The sequence below is a fragment of the Euphorbia lathyris genome, chromosome 3 (genome assembly GCF_963576675.1).
Source record: "Euphorbia lathyris chromosome 3, ddEupLath1.1, whole genome shotgun sequence".
NCBI lineage: Eukaryota > Viridiplantae > Streptophyta > Magnoliopsida > Malpighiales > Euphorbiaceae > Euphorbia > Euphorbia lathyris.
The window spans coordinates 74,703,655-74,720,742 of record NC_088912.1 but is presented as its reverse complement, the minus strand read 5'-3'; the positions used below and the strand labels follow the sequence as shown (position 1 = coordinate 74,720,742).

General features: G+C 33.4%; 1 protein-coding gene across 2 annotated transcripts; it reads right to left on the bottom strand.

The window, feature by feature from the left end:
• Window positions 1-4,312: 4,312 nt before the first annotated feature.
• Window positions 4,313-8,415, bottom strand: LOC136224128 (probable sulfate transporter 3.4). 2 transcript variants are annotated; one of them, XM_066012384.1, is made up of 13 exons: window positions 8,021-8,415; window positions 7,050-7,098; window positions 6,754-6,961; window positions 6,496-6,667; window positions 6,351-6,416; window positions 6,150-6,263; window positions 5,944-6,060; window positions 5,733-5,859; window positions 5,358-5,644; window positions 5,080-5,270; window positions 4,908-4,993; window positions 4,751-4,827; window positions 4,313-4,663 (listed from the first exon to the last, which is right to left on the bottom strand). In XM_066012384.1, the coding sequence occupies exons 1-13, from the start codon at window positions 8,366-8,368 to the stop codon at window positions 4,520-4,522; spliced, it is 1,986 nt and encodes a 661-aa protein (XP_065868456.1). In that variant the 5' UTR covers window positions 8,369-8,415; the 3' UTR covers window positions 4,313-4,519. The 2 variants fall into 2 exon arrangements, with proteins under 2 accessions (XP_065868456.1, XP_065868457.1); XM_066012385.1 differs by lacking the exon at window positions 8,021-8,415 and adding an exon at window positions 7,362-7,538.
• Between the last annotated feature and the right edge of the window lie 8,673 nt (window positions 8,416-17,088).

Genomic DNA, 17,088 nt, shown 5'->3' with positions numbered 1-17,088 from the left:
ATCAACAGCTTCTGTCCCCAGGTGACTCACTTATTCTTTGCAGATGATGTCCTTATCTTTCTTGAGGGTAATGAGGAGCAGTTGAGAGTCATTATGGATATTCTGGATTGTTTTTGTTCGGCCTCTGGGCAGAAGCTTAATATCCAGAAATCTAGGATGATGTGCTCTAAGAATATGAATCAGAGAGTCTGTAAGAGATTAAGTGATCTCTCAGGTATTCCTCTTACTGATTCTCTTGGGAAGTATCTGGGCGTTCCCCTCCACAGTGAGCGTGTGTCTAAAGGCTCCTTCAAAGAGACTTTGGATAAAGCTAATTCGAAGTGTGCCACTTGGAAAGCCAAGACTCTGTCTCTCGCTGGCCGCCTCACGTTAATTCAATCTGTTAATTGTGCTGCTCCCAATCACATCATGCAGGCTTGTAAGCTTCTGGATCCTGTGCTTAATGATCTTGACAAGATTAACCGTAGGTTCCTGTGGGGGGAAGCTGCGGAGGGCAGGAAGATCCATCTTGTGCCTTGGAGTGAGGTTTGCCAGCCTAAAGATTCTGGGGGGTCTGGGTATTAGGAAAGCAAAGGACAATAATAAAGTTTTATTAATGAAACTCCTTTGGCGTATGTGGCAAAACCCCTCCTCTCTTTGGGTTCGCCTCCTTTGTGGTAAGTATCGGAAAGACAAAATCTTCGGGGGCCCGAAAGAGAGAGTTGCTAATTGTTCCTTCCTCTGGAAAGGACTTAGTGCTGTGTTTGATGAGTTCTGCTCGGGAGTTGGCCTGGAGGTGGGGAATGGTAAGTCCATTAGTTTCTGGTTTGATAACTTGATTGGGGATAAACCGTTAATTGAGGTGTGTTCTTCCCCCCGCCTAGTGATATACGCAACTGGAGGATTGCCGATGTGGTTGACTCGGAAGGGGACTGGATCTGGTCAAAGTTTGATACTTTCTTTAGCCTTGAGACTCTCCTTAGAATGCGGGGAGTGAAGGTGAGTAATCAAGAGGAAGACTTGGATAGGCACTGCTGGGCGCTGACTAACAATGGAGTTTATTCTTGCAAATCGGCCTTTGAAGCTTTCTCTCTCTTTAGATCTGATCCTCCCTCGGATGTGTGGAAGTCGATTTGGACCCTTAAAGTTCCTTTCCGTATTAGGAGTTTCCTGTGGCTGGGCGTTAAGGACAGGCTTCTTACTAATTCGGATAGGCACAGAAGGCACTTGGCTGATTCTGGAGCTTGCAGTAGATGCAGAGGCCATGTTGAGACTTTGTGCCATGCTCTTAGAGATTGCTCTAATAGTAAAGAGGTTTAGAGGAAAATTCTCCCACACCATATTTTCTCTTCCTTCATGGCACATCCTGAGGTCGACTGGTTCTCTGATGGTGTTAGAGGAAAGTTGCTTCCATACATGGAGCATGGTGACATTTTCTTTGCTATTATCTGTCACCAAGTTTGGAAATGGAGGAACGAGGAGATTTTTGGAGATAAAACTGTTTTTATGACAAACTTAGCTAATTTCTTCTCGAAAAAACTTTTCTCTATTATCGATAGTTTCAAAGGAGAGTCCCTTGCCAGAGCCTCTCAGTGTTGTGATGTCCATCTCGTGGGATGGAGCAGGCCAAGAGAGGGGGTTGTGAAGCTGAATACTGATGGTTCCTGTCTCAGTAACGGTAAGATTGCGGCTGGAGGTGTGCTTAGAGATGCAGGGGGCGCCTGGCTTTCTGGGTTCTCCCAGAATTTAGGGTTGGGTTCTTCCTTTTCTGCGGAGCTCTGGGCTATTCTTACTGAAATCAATCTTGCTAAAAGGCTGGGTGTTAAGAGGCTCTCTGTGGAGTCTGATAATTTGGAAGCAATCAAAATGATTTCTGAGAATCATTCTATGGGTCTTAACAGTCGCAACCTCATCAAAGCTATTAAAAGGCTTTGCTCCTCCTTTGAGTTCGTAGAGTTCAGACACATTTTTAGAGAGCAGAATCGTGTTACTGATCGCTTGGCGGCGGCGGACCATGAAGGGACGTTAGGCGTTACTACCCTTCCTGTTTCCCCTAGTTTCATCTCTCCTCTTCTCTTAGAAGATAGAATTGGGGTTAGCTTCCCTAGGCTAATTCCTGGTTAGTTTGTTGTTGTTCGTTTTTCTTTTCCTTTTCTATCAAAAAAAAATAAAAATAAAGAACAAAAATAGCATTGACAAAAAGTTATATCTCATTGACGAAAATTTGAGATAAATGACATTTTGTGAACTGTATTGATTGAATTGTGTTTACATTCAACATTTCAAAATTATAACTTGATATAGTTGTAAATAGTTTTTTAAAAGTGAATTTCTGCGTAAATTTCCTTTTTTTTTTATTTAAGTCTGTTGGGTACGGCGGAGTCCAATGTCTAATTATATGCCATCTCGTATTTCAAAGTGAAAAATGATTCAATTTTAGTACTTTTGGATGAATTAGATTTTGAGGGCATTCCCCAACCCACATTCTAAAGTAAAGTGTACTGTATTCTACTTTTCATTCTAATCAACAATTCTATTTTCCACTATAAATAGAATATTCTCCGCATATCCTTATTCCATATACTATTTTTATTTATTATATCATTATTATTACAATGTACCCAAAATATAACAATACTCAATTACATATTATATAAAATATCATATAAATGAAACAAAATTGTAATTAATAATATTATGCATTAATTGAGTTGTTAATTTCGCAATGTAGACATTCAAATACAACATAAGAAATTAAAATACAACATAATCATTATAAGAATAATAGTAATACAAAATGCTCAATTGTGCCAAATTCGCTTTAGAAATGGGAAAGGTTAGAGATATCTCCAATTTGGCATAGAAATACTAGAGCTGGTTGGATATCGTTTATTCATTTTTGTTATAATGGAAAAATAAAATAAAATAATACTGTGCAGTATAATTAGCATAACCAGTGAAGGAAATCTCGAATGAATCACAACTTAACTTAAAATCATCTCATCAGCGATTTTTTTTTTTGTTTGTTTGGTTTACATGGAAGACACTAGGCCCAGGAAGAAAAAAAGGGAGGGAAAAAAAAATAAAAATTAGCAACGAACAGTTCTGCTAATAGCCGAACCCTGGCAATCTGCATTGAGTGTTTTCTGGAGGCCTACATGGGTGTATCAAACTCTTGAAAACCCACTGTTGCGAAATTCGCCAACCAATCGGCTGCTAAGTTACTTTCCCTATATATATGCTTGAGTGTTAAGGTCCAATTTCTATCTCTCAATTCTTTGCACCGCTCAATGATCCATAAATAAGGGTGGTGACGATTCACCTCATCAATTAACAACTTTAATACCACATTCGAATCCACTTCTACCATGACTTTCCGAAATCCTTTTTCTCACGCTAGTCTCAGCCCATAGTCCCCATAGTTCAGCCAAAGTGACAGTACATGAAATCTACATATAATTATAATGTTGGAGTCTAGACACAAAACTGATATATAAATTTTTGAGTTGGATTATGGTTGACATGTTAACTCGAAAATGTTACAAATATTTGAAATTATTATTATATTCTCTCACGTGTTTATATATCAATTTAACTAGTAAATATAATAAAGTTACAATCATTGATTGCAGACATGAACCTTCCATGTTTTTGCATATGACTTGAAAACACATCATATGACCAAACATGATATATGAGCGGACTTTTAGATGATTGTGATTAGCTTGTTACTCCAAAACGACATAAAACAGTAAACTTACATGTGAACTAGAAACACATGAAATCACTAACCAATTAGGTTAACATAATTATGACACATATTCAATTGCTATTCTTATACGAGCCGCTTTTTCTCTCATTCACTCCTGGATAGGAGTGCTCGAAAATTATTTTAAACAAAATTCCCGCCCCGACCCCCTTTGGTTCCGCCCTGAGTGTAACGATCTGCTACTGAACTGGTGGTGCATCCTACAACAAATCAAAACTTCTAAAGTGTTCAAAACTTCTAATTTTATTTTAAACATCTCTCTTTACTATATAGGGCCATAAAATACGTTTTCGATTGGGTAGACCCGTTTTTAAACTATGAGCTCTAAGGAATAATTGATCTCGGTTCCCTAGAGATGGAGCTACCAGTAGAAATTAGAATCTTGTCTGTCAAGAGTATCATGTGACAGCTTTTCAAGTATGGTTGTCTTTTGTCGTTCAATTGGTCTGTCTTTTCTGCTCATTTCCTTGGTTTTGTTTTGTCTGTGCACTCAAAATTTAGTTTAATTATAGATTGCAATTAATTTGGATAATGATGTATCTGAATAAACTACTAATTCTAAAATAGTCTCATGAAACTCAGCACCAAAATGCAAGTCAAATGTGAACATACTTTGATACAACTCCAAAATCTCTTCTTGCAAGAGCTATGCTTTCTTTTCATACAGGAAACCCCCAAAACAACATTACTTTTTTCTGTTGCCTTCTTGCTTTTCCCCAAAACTATCCTATCTTCTTACAAACACCTCTTCCTAAAGTAATAATCCTAAAGTCAAGGTTGAGATTTCCAAAATGTTGAAATATCAGCTACTGCTTCTGCTACTGTCAGATACAGCCCATTTAATCCAAATGAATCCAATATTTTTGATTGTTCTAGTTTTTCCATCACACTTGCTGCAGGATTTGCCAGCACAAGCTGCACAATAAGTAATACACTAATCATGTTATGAATTCAAAAATTTACAGCCAAATTAGTACTCATCTCAACTCGGTTTTGTCGTACCTGAAGCGTTCGTTTCTCCATCGTTTTTCGTAGTTCGCATAGTAAATCGATACCACTTGTATCTATGGCTGTCACAGCTGAAATCCACACAAAAATTTGTTACATTTCATATGCTAAGTTCCTACATTTTTATAGCAGTTAGGTGAAGTGAAAGTACCTGTCATGTCCAAAATTACGCATTTCAATGTGCTTTCGTTGTTCGCTTTAATCCACTCTTCTTCTTCGCGGACCCATCTTAGTATCCTGCATTACACATGTCAAAGTTCAGCAGCACGAAACTACGATATTCGATCATGTACTGAGTTTTTAAGGATGAAATGTAGACTGACCTTTCTTGAAGGTAAGTAGAATTTGCAAAGTAGATAGGGGACTCAATCGCGATGACAAGAAACGATGGAACTCGTAGAGCTTCTCTATATCTATTGAGACTTTGGTATATATGAGTTCCGGGGATGTTTCCCATAACCACTGTATTTGGTCTGGTGACATGTAGCAGTATTTTGAAAATTGATATTCCAACCTGTGAAAGCAGTCATGTTAGAAACAAATACAATCATTCATACTTTACGTAAAGAGTAACATTTTCAGCGAAAAACGATGAGCCTACCGCTATGGCAAGGCCTAGAGGTACTGAGATAAACAGGACTCCAAAGAAGGAGCACACACAGGCCATGAAATCGAGCTTGTCGACTTTCCACAATTGGAATGCGGAACGATAATCAATTAGTCCGATTACAGCTGTTATAATAATGGCAGCCAAGATCACATTAGGAGTGTAGTAAAACAGTGGCATGAGAAACAGCAGAGTCACAAGCACTGCAGAAGCCATGACTATATTTGAAACTGCTGTCTTTGCTCCAGCATTGTAATTGACTGCAGACCGCGAAAAAGACCCTGAAAACGTTTTTGAAAAGTTCAGTTTGCAAGTTCTATCATTGATGAAGTAGTGAGAATGTTTTCGGACGAAAATCCGGATCATTACCTGTTGTGACAAAGCATGAAGTACAAGAACCAGCCATGTTCATTACACCAATAGCCATCATTTCTTTGTTGCCATCAACTTGGTAGTTATTCATCGAAGCAAACGTTCTTCCCACCGCGATTCCTTCCTAGCAAATCATAATCAAAATGAAGATGAAAAACTAATTTAAACTTGTGTGTTTTTGGTTTTGTTCAAATATAGAGAAACTTACAGTGAGGGATAAGATTCCAGTGACAATGCCAGTTCTGATTGCGAGTGGCAAATAAGAACCGTCGAAGAAAAGCATATTAGCTGAAGGTGGATTCAGGCCCTTTGGTAAATGACCAATCTGTTTATTGAAAATAAAGAATCAAATTCAGTAAGTTGAATAGATTGATTCTGGTTTACAATAAGCAACATAAAAGGTTTGATTCTTACGAATGAGATGCCATGAATCTTTGATTTGAAGCAGAAAAGTACAAGGGTTGAGATGATCACTGATGTTAATGGTGCAGCTGCTGATATCCAGAACAGCTTTGGTTTCCTCATGCTCTGTGTCAAAACGAGTTATCGTGTCATAATCGTTTCATATGATCTGTACTTTAAATTTGATACAATGAAATGAAAAGAGATGCTTACAATATGCCTTGTTGTCAACAAAAACAGCAGAAAAAAGATCCCCATAAGAATAGTTTCCCAGGACCACTGCACATCAAAACCAGTCCAATTTTCAAGAATCCGACCCCAAAAATTACCCTAAAATAGAAAATTTCCGTGACAATACCTCATTTCTATGGCTGAAAACAGAGGACATGACAGGGACAAATTGCATCTTGCTAGTGAAATGAACAATCCCAAGCAATCCTTTAAGCTGTTGAAGCGAGACAATAATGGCAGCACCAGCCATGAATCCAACAAGAGTAGCCCTTGATAGAAAATCAATAATAAACCCCAACCTGAAATCAAATAAACAGAATCACATCAAACTGAAGAAGAAAGGAGTGATCTTTTCACTTTTTTTTTTCAATCAAATAATAGTTACCTAAGTAAACCAAGAGAAGCATGAAAAAGACCAGCAAAGAAGGTAGAAGTGAAGGCTAATTTGAGGTAGAGAATTTGATCTTGTGTAGGTGAAACAGCTTCACTTAGCATAGAACCCATTACTAATGATGCTATTGAAACTGGACCAACTGCAAGATGTCTTGAGCTTCCAAGGATTGAGTATATCAATGGAGGTACAAAGCTTGAATCTGCACCAACAATTTTACCCATTATTTATTGATTTTCACTTTCAATTTCTTCATTAAAAAGATTTCACTTTTAAACTTTTGTTCTTACATAGCCCGATTATTGGTGGTAAATTTGCAAGTTTTGCATAACTGATCCCCTGCAACACATGAAAAACATATCAGCTAACCAGGTAAATTATTCCTTTTTTTTGGGGGCAGTAAGATCAAAATTCCTAAAAAATTATTAAATAAGTTCACATGATTTTTTAAGACAAAAAATTTCATGTTCCCAACAAATCAAGCATATAATTCACTAAATCAATTAAAAAACAAGGACAGTCCAATAATCAACAAAAAAGGCCAAAGATCACACTCTAATTTCTCTATTCAAGCTCATGAATAAAAAAGTATACAAAACAACCATTTTCACTGTCCTCATAAACATAGGAATACACCATCTAGGCGTAAAAATTGGTCGCTTTGGTCCAAATCTCATAACCAGGGGTGGCCCGGGAGTGCTCCAGCACCCCGGCTTCAGAAAACCCCCTTGAGAAGGATGGTTCAGCCCTCCTATCTTCACATAAAAGGGCTGCTGGGTGCAAATTGACAGGCAGTTTTTAAAAGTGTTTACATGTATTTGAAACACGTTTTCCTAATATAACCTAATCACTTCTTCCCAATTTCTTCCCAATTTCCGATGTGATTAGGCCTTTTGTCTTCCACCCTGATACCGCGCCCTCCGAACTAGAATGTTACACTAGTCCTCTCAATTTCATAACAGTCTGATCTAATACCATAAATATTATTCGGTTTTACCCAAATCTCATTCCTTAGACCTCACACCCTTTTAAACACGTCTACATATATAGTAAAAACGCTCTTTACTAATATAACTCCGTCACTCTCTTTCTCCATTTCCGATGTGACACCCAGGCCTCTAAATTTCGCAGATTTACACATTAGAAAACTGAAAATTTCAGTTTGAAACATAAAGTTCAAAACTTTATGCAATTTAACACATAAATGTGAAGTCTGCAAACATACATAAAGTTATACATATGTATATGGTGTTTAGAATACCTGAGGGATAGAGAGGCTAGCAATGGTGAGACCAGAGATGATATCAGACCTGAAGAGCTTCAAATCATAATTGGGACCCCATTGAAAAATAGGAAACAAAAATTGGAGAGCCAGAAGGAGTTTATTAGACCATGTTTGGTTCTTGAATCTGTAAAGAGGATCATCAGGGAAAAAGATCTCACCAAGCCTCTGCTTTAGTTTTTGAAAGGTGCTTTTTTTAGGAGGTAAACAAACACTGTGTATCTCCATTGATGGCATTGGCATTACCACTTCATTTGAACTCATTCTTATACTACTACTTTCATGGCAACACAAACTTTCTACTCTATTACAACTATTAACCCCCATTCTTTTTTTTCTTATACAAATTGAGAAATTCCAATTTGCTGAAGAAGCCACTGGATTTGGGTTTCAATTTATAGGAAAAAACCATACGCGCTGGAAGGCTATGTGTCGGGTGGCAGTTATTCAGCAGTTGTCTGTATTCGTTCGCTACAGGGGCTTTTTCGTCTTTTCGTTATGGTTTTTACTGTTGTAGGGGTAGTTTGGTCATGCTAATTGCTCATGTTATAATTAATTTATTTTCTTTTTTTAGATAGAGTAATAATAGAGTAGATTTACCATAATTGTAACAAGGATAACTTTAAAAAATAATTAATTTTGTTATTGAAATCCATTGGCATGGTTACTTTTGGCAATTATTTTGGACAAATGGATGAATTTGGTAGTCAAAGTTGTTTTCCCACCCAATTTAATTATTTTGATTTTGGTGTATTTTACTTTTTTATTTTTTATTTTAACACATTAATTTTTTTTTGTTCAAGGATCTGTTTTGCAAAATTAGTTAGCTAACCATAAATATAAAATCCGCCTAGATGATTTATTTATGAATATAAAATCCGTTTGGATAATTCATTTATGAGTATAAAATCCGTTTGAATGACGGTTTGCAAAATTAATTAGCTAACCATGAATATAAAATTCACTTGGGTGATTCATTTATGAATATAAAATCCGTTTGGATAATATAAAATCCGTTTGGATGATCTATTTATGAATATAAAATCTGTTTGGGTGATTCATTTCAGAAAAATTACTGAACCATTTCACATTTATCTAAAATTATATGTTTAAATTTCTTTTTCTATAATCACACTTTGTGTATATCAAATTTCTTTCAAATTATTAAAAGTGCAAATTTTAACATAGATAAAATAACTAACATTATGTTAATCGAATTTTATGTTATAAGATGATTTTTTAGACATTTGTGGCTTAATATGGAAAAAAAATAAAAAAAATTTATGCATTGAAATGGAGAATATAACAAAATAAAAATCACTTGGCCTTGGAGTCAAGATACCTTTTGCCTATATGTGAATTAATTTTATACTACTTTTATTTCATGTCAATTACTTTTACTTTTATATATTTTGTTAATTTCATTACAATTTGAAACATGCTTCTACCATCTAAAAGTGATAGAGCACTAATAGATTACATGTTTATTTAATTAAAAATTAAAGTAATTATAAAAAAACATAAGTATCATTTACTTTTTAGTCATTTTCATCCATCATATACGATATAATAAAATTTGAGATATCAAAATAACAGTATAGATGGTGGTATACCTCAGGAATAAGAGGCGATATATCAAAACAACGAATATAACTAGTGGTATACCTCTAGAATAAGAGGTGAGAAGTTATGAATTTGAATCCATCTTTTTTTAAAAAAATATATAAAAAAGGAGCGCATATTGGTTGGCGACGGAAGTGTTTACTAATACACAAGACCTAAGGATTGAAGGTCATTGGCAAGCTATTTGGGGTGCCGCGGTACCTCACAAAGTTCGTTATTTTTATTGGAGACTCTTCGTAGCAGGGGAATTGACATAGTGGATTCATGTGTGATGTGTTCGCTAGATGTGGAGGACGTTTGGCATCTTTTTATTCTTTACCCCAAGGTGTGCGAGATGTGGCGGGAAGCTGGATTGCTAGACTTAATTAACTGAGCGGGGGATGATGCAGATAACTTCTTTTCTTTTCTCTCTAATATGTGCAGGATTGGAAGACCAGATCAAAATGAAAAATTCATGGTGCCTCTCTGGAAATGGTGGAGAACAAGAAATGGAAAATTATGGCACAATGTAACTGTTCCTAGCACGATTGTTGTGCGTGAAGGCTGCAGATTCCTGGATGAATGGCAAAAGGCACAATCCAGAAGAACATTACACGGAGTTGTGGTTGATCTTGTTCCCTGCCGGAAAACCTGGCACCGCCCCCTCTTGACACGGTGTCCTGCTGCACTGATGTAAGCCAATTTACGATCCTGGGGAAGTCGGGTTGTAGTGCTGATGTGTGTGACTATGAAGGTAGGTTAGTTTATGCTCAGATCACCAATATGGACGGGTTGATGGATGTGTGTGAAGGGGAAGCCTGGGCTCTGCTTCAGGCGATGCAATGGGTCCGCAGTCTTGATTTTATGTTAGTTATTTTTGAATCCGATTCTCTAAGCATTGTTAACGCAATTTATTCTAATGCGGCTGATTTCTCTAAGTTTGGAGATCTTATTAAACATTGTCGTGACATCTTGGCTTTCAACGACGGTTTCTCTATTCGTTTTATCTATCGACAAGCAAATAGTCTAGTCCATACTTTGGCGGCTTCTCAACATGTTTGTCTTTCCAATTTTGATGCTTTACCTACTTTTTTTCGCCTACTGTATTGACTTTTTATCGGTCTACGACTCATTAATGGATTTTTCCTTAAAAAAAAATTGAGATATGGTTATAATTGTTTTTTTTAGATATCACTATTATATATAAATGGCAATATTGAGATTCCTTCCTTTTTGTTATAAAAAAAAAAGATTCCTTCCTTTTTTATTTATTCATATTTTATTTTTAATACATAATCTCTACATGACATTAAGCTCATGTGTCGATTAAATTAAGTATTGAACTCGATTAATATAATATTATTCATTTTTTTAACGTTCGAAATTTATAATTTTAACAGTTTAAAAATATTTTTTTCTATGTGTAATATAGCTACAGAAAAATTATAAAACCTTTTTCAAACCGTAAATTTCAAATACAGTTAAAATGAGTAATACTCTTTTAACTCTATTAGATTACAATTAATTAATTTAACAAACAAAAGTTTAATGTGACAAAAAATAAACAATTAGAAATCTAACATGTTAAAATCAAAGATTATAAGTTTAATATATTAAAATCGAAATAATTAGTAATGCTTTTTGCCAAATAGATTTGATAGTAGGATATTAAATGAAATCTACTTTCCTAAAGATAAAGAAAAATAAAAATAAAAAATCTTAATAAGGAGATTAATGAGGTTTTGATTGAAATTTATGAGCGGTTAAGACAATTATTTTTTTATAACCGTCCATGTACTATACTAACTGAATTGCTGATGTGACATTATATAAATGGAACAACCACATTGCAAAATAAAACTTCTTTTAAAAGACAGATAAAGGTAATTAATTTAATTACATAAAGATTTGAAAATTTATTTTTGGAATTGTGTGAATCAGGAATAAAATTTCTTTCTTAAAGAAAAAAAAAAGAGAGAAATGGATTCCGTCCATTAAAATGATACCACATTAGCTTTTTTGCCAAATAAATGAAATATATCTTTTTAAAGCAAAGCAAAAAAAATCCTAATAAAGAGATTAATGAGGTTTTGACCGAAGATTAAGAGCGTTTAAAAGACAATTTTTTTATAACCGTCCATTTAAATAATACCACGTGAATTGAATTGTTGATGTCACATTATATAAGTGAAAGCAACCACATTGCAAAATAAAACTTCTCTTAAAAAGACATAGAAAAGTAATTAATTTAATGACAATGGGTTTGAAAATTTATTTTTGAAATTGTGAGAATTGGGAATAAAATTTATTTTTTAAAGAAAAAAAGGGAGAAACATTTAGAGCCATCCATAGATTATTGATAGACTCTAGCTTGTATTTTTCAAAATTTCCTATATATTCTAATTACAATTATAGTAAATTTGTAATTATATGTTTAGTAGAAATTTGTAATTTAAACTTGATATATATTTGAGAATGAATGTGCATGAGTGAAATTATATAAGATATTTAAAATAATAACTTTACGTAAATTAGGTCTTATTTTACGTAAATTATGTTTAACAATAAATGATTTATGTAAAGTTGATTTTTTTTTGTAAAGTTGGAGATTTTTTTTTTTTTTTGTAAAAATAAAGACTTTACATAAGTTTAGTCTCACTACATAAATTATGTCTAACAATAGAGGATTTAAGTAAAGTTGAAAGGCTTTAGTTGAACTTCAATTTTTTTTTTTTTTTGTTTTTTTGTTTTTTTGCGAAGTTAGGGATTATTTTTCTAAGCTAACCATTTACATAAATCAAATCACAGTTTACGTAAATCAAGTTTAACTTTACGTAAATTATGTCTAAAAATAGAAAATTTATGTAAAGTTCAATCGTTTTATATAAATTAAGTCTCACTTTACGTATATTATGTCTAACCGTAGTTGATTTACGTAAAGTTGAATTTTTTCACGAAGTTAGAGATTTTTTAGGTAAAATAAAAAATTTATGTAAATTATGTCTAACAGTAAAGGATTTACATAATGTTGAAAAGTTTTACGTGAACCTCAATTTTTTCACGAAATTATAGATTTTTTTTTGTAAAATAAAGACTTTACGTACATTTAGTCTCACTTTACATAAACCATGTCTAATAATTAAGGATTTACATAAAGTTCAAAGATTTTATATAAACCTCGACTTTTCTACGAAGTTGGAGATTTTTTTGTAACTTTACGTAAATTAAATCCAATTTTATATAAATTATGTCATAGAAGATTTACAAAAAGTTCAAAGGTTTTACTTAAAACTCCATTTTTCGCAAACTAAATGTTTTTTCTGTAAAATATAACTTTATATAAATTAAGTCAATATTTACGTAAATTATGTCTAAAAAGAGAAAATTTACGTAAAGTTCAAATGTTTTACGTAAAACTCAATTTTTCGCAAACTTAATGATTTTTAAAAAAAAAAATAACTTTACATAAATTAAGTCCAACATTATGTAAAACATGTCTAAAAATCGAAGATTTACGTAAAGTTCAAAGGTTTTACATAAAACTCTATTTTACGCAAACTTAATGATTTTTTTTACAAAAATACAAATTTATGTAAATTAAGTATAAAAATAGAAGATTTACGTAAAGTTCAACTTGATTTTTCGCAACACTAATATTTTTTTTTGTAAAAATACAAATTTACATAAATTAAGTTCAACCTTACGTAAATTAACGTAAAATATGTTTAAAAATATAAGTTTTATGTAAAGTTCAAAAGTTTTACATAACACTTGATTTTTCACAAAGTTAAGGATTTTTTTTCTGTAAAAATATAAATTTTTACATAAATTAAGTCCAACTTTACGTAAATAATGTCTGAAAATAGAAGATTTATGTAAAATTCAAAGTTTTTACGTAAAACTCAATTTTTTTAAAACTTAAGGATTTTTTTTATAAATACACAACTTTACGTAAATTATGTCTAAAATAGAAGTTTTACGTAAAACTCGATTTTTCGTAAAGTTAATGATTTTTTTGGTAAAAATACAACGTTGCGTAAATTATGTCAAAAAAGAAGATTTACGTAAAGTTCAAAGATTTTACGTAGGAAACCTCTTTTCTCTTTCTTTCTTTCTCTCTTATTTCCTACAAGAAACTTAGAGGTATAGCACGAAGCTGAGGTAAAGGGCTAAAACAATCTTCCATACTCTTTTTACAATGTATTGTCGGATCTAAAAATCTTTAGCTGGTATAATACCTTCTATAAGAGCAAACTACTCCCATTTTTGGATTGCACAAGAAATGGTGAACCATCTACAACTCGAAACGAACCTATATCTATGACGCTTTTTTTATTTTCTCCGATATATAGAGATTCATACAACAATAAATGTATATATAGGGGGCCAAAGCACTCTAAAAAATATTTATTTTTAAGATAAAACTGTACGTATAGTACAGTCAGCATTAATAAATTAGGTGTTTCCTTCTATAATCTAGACTCTCATGCCTCTTCTCTCTAGAAATCTGCTTTCCTTAGTTAGCTCCTGGGCGGAGCTGACCTAACTAGTATAGAAACATACCTAGTGTCACAGATCCTATCGAGTTCTTTTGCTTTTCGTGGGAGGGTTCCCACTTTCACCTTAAGGTATGTCTTTGTTAGTGAAGGTAATGGCGGCAGTCTTGGTAGCATTCATCAATGTTTCCACCAATGTTTCTGGCGAAGTCTCACTAGGTACTTGGCACAGATTTTTGCTTTACTAAAGACTTGGCGATGGTGGTATGAAGACTGTATAAGACTCCAGATCGAGATATTAGTTTGAGTCTTTTTTTTTTTTTGAAGGAAGTTTGAGTCTTTTTTAGTTGTTTGAGGATAAGATTCTTTTCGGGTCTTTGGATCAAGCTTTATTTTCTCGATTGGTGGAGGAACAAGACAGGCAGGAGCAGGTCCTTAGTACTTTCTTCCACTCCTAGTGTAAGAAAGGGTGGTCTATAACTGTAAATTATTCTAAAATATCCGTTTATTCGATAACATAGGCCTAAACTGGCTCCTTAAAAACTTTTTTTTTGTTACCGAGAACGGAGGGACTGTTCTGAACAGGAACTGCAAACCTATCTCTCTATAAGAGAGTTCAGCCTTGAGACTGTTCTCCTCAACGTACCGACCAATGTGCGGTTTTTTTCCTATGTCTGGTGTTGACTCATATCTTGGGCTGACCGAAGTAAGACCAAAAGGTAGAATGAGCGTAGTTGATAAAACCAGGAGGCGTGAACTATGATAAAATACTCCCTCCCTCGGAAGAAGTAAGAGTAATGGTTGCGAGGCACTGAGTCTAAATAGGCATCAACAAGCACATAGATGTTCGAGGCTCGAGGTACTTGAGCAGTTGGTAAGGGGGGAAGTATCAGCCACTGATCAAAGAATTCGGTGCAGAAGTGAATGAATCAAGAGTAAGAAGGATAAGGAGAGTTCACTTAACCTACTAAAGCGGAAGAGGTTTAAGATTGGAAGATGCTCGAGCGTGAGATCTTAATTCCATAGGTGAACAATATATATCGTAAAAGCCTTATCTTTCTATTGTCCTCAATAAGGTAAGGTAAGGGAAGGTAGTGAGGTAGGTATGGGTCTATTTAGGGTAAACTCCACAATGCGGCTAACTCGAGATGCATCTATTTGGATGGAAAGAGGGCTTAAACGCCCATTTTCCTCTACAAAACTTGAGAAAAAAGACTGTGAAAACTACAGCTACAACCAGTTACTGGAAAGAGGTATCTATTTTTAGCACCTCTCGTTCCTGTAAAAAAATAGAATGTTTATATAAAGTTCAAAGATTTTACATAAAACTTGATTTTATGGAAAGTTAATGATTTTTTTTCTAAACATATAACTTTACATAAGTTAAGTCCAATTTTATATAAATTATGTCTAAAAATAGAAGATTTACGTAAAGTTCAAAGCTTTTAGGTAAAAATCGATTTTTCACAAACTTAATGATTTAAAAACAATACTTTACGAAAATTAAGTCAATTTTTACATAAATTATATCTAAAAATAGAAGATTTACGTAAAGTTCAAAGATTTTATGTAAAACTCATTTTTTTCGCAAGCTTAATGTTTTTTTTTGTAATACAATTCTACATAAATTAAGTTCAATATGTAAATTAGGTCTACAAATTGAAGATTTATGTAAAATTTAAAAGTTGTACGTAAAACTCGATTTTTGCAAATTTAATAAATATAAAAAGAAATACAATTAATGAAAATTAATTATCACTTTCCATAAATTAAGAATGTCTCTTCCCTTTATTCTTTCTCATTATACATGATTTTTGAATTTCTTGAATGACATTTTTTTTAAAATTGCGCACAATGCGCTAACATTAAATAAGAAAGAAAAATCAAGCCTCCCCAAATCTTTTTATTTTTTCCCCTTTCATATATCGTTTAGAACATGGTGAGCTATTATTATTACTATTACCTTTCTTTACGGTTGGAAATTTAAATTTTACATTAAACTAGTTTTCTTAAAATATAATCATCTCTTTTATTATTTTGAATAAATGTGCATGCTGTCCTATTTTAAAACTTATTTTTCCAATATTTTCATAGCATTTTCAATTTCTTCTTTTAAAAATAAAGCTATGCTGTATATAATTTTATATTACCAAATTCAGATATTCATTAATTAATTTATTACTGTTGGACTAAAAACTTGTACCTTTTTGTCTTTATGCAGGCTCAAACATTGGAGTTCAAGGTTCAGGACTAATTAATTCTCTAGTTGTTATATTTTTATATAAATTCACACATTTAAAATTTTCCAACACTTAGTAATTAATGTGTGAAATGGTTTGGTTGTACGACAAGAATTCATCTACCAATCCCAGAGAGTAAAATCTACTGATCTACATTCAACACAACTATGGTAACTAAAATTTACGCTCTGTTAATTAAAATACTAATTAAACATAACTCTAATTGATTCTCCTAACTATTTGTGATGCAGGATTCTTGCAGCTTTGCATTCAGGATCTGTCCATATTTGGAACTACAAATCTCAGATAATTAAAACCAATTATGCTATCCTTTGCCCATATTTTGGAATCGTAAGAAAATATTAGTCCAAAAACACAATCGAAATAGAATAATAACAACACTATAAAACGAGGCTCGATGTACTTGAGCAGTTGGCAAAGGGGGAAGTATCAGCCACTGATCAAAGAATTCGGTGCAGAAGTGAATGAATCAAGAGTAAGAAGGATAAGGAGAGTTCGCTTAACCTACTAAAGCGGAAGAGGTTTAAGATTGGAAGATGCTCGAGCGTGAGATCTTAAAGCCATAGGTGAACAATATATATCGTAAAAGCCTTGTCTTTCTATTGTCCTCAATAAGGTAAGGTAAGGGAAGGTAGTGAGGTAGGTTTGGGTGTATTTAGGGTAAACTCCATAATGCGGCTAACTCGAG

Bases quoted from the DNA above. Each gene is read 5' to 3' on its own strand.
- LOC136224128 (XM_066012384.1), bottom strand. From the start codon at position 8,368: ATGGGGGTTAATAGTTGTAATAGAGTAGAAAGTTTGTGTTGCCATGAA. The intron at 6,264-6,350 runs GTAAGCATCTCT...GTTTTGACACAG, and splicing joins TGTTGACAACAAGGCATATT to AGCATGAGGAAACCAAAGCT. The intron at 6,061-6,149 runs GTAAGAATCAAA...TTCAATAAACAG, and splicing joins AGATTCATGGCATCTCATTC to ATTGGTCATTTACCAAAGGG.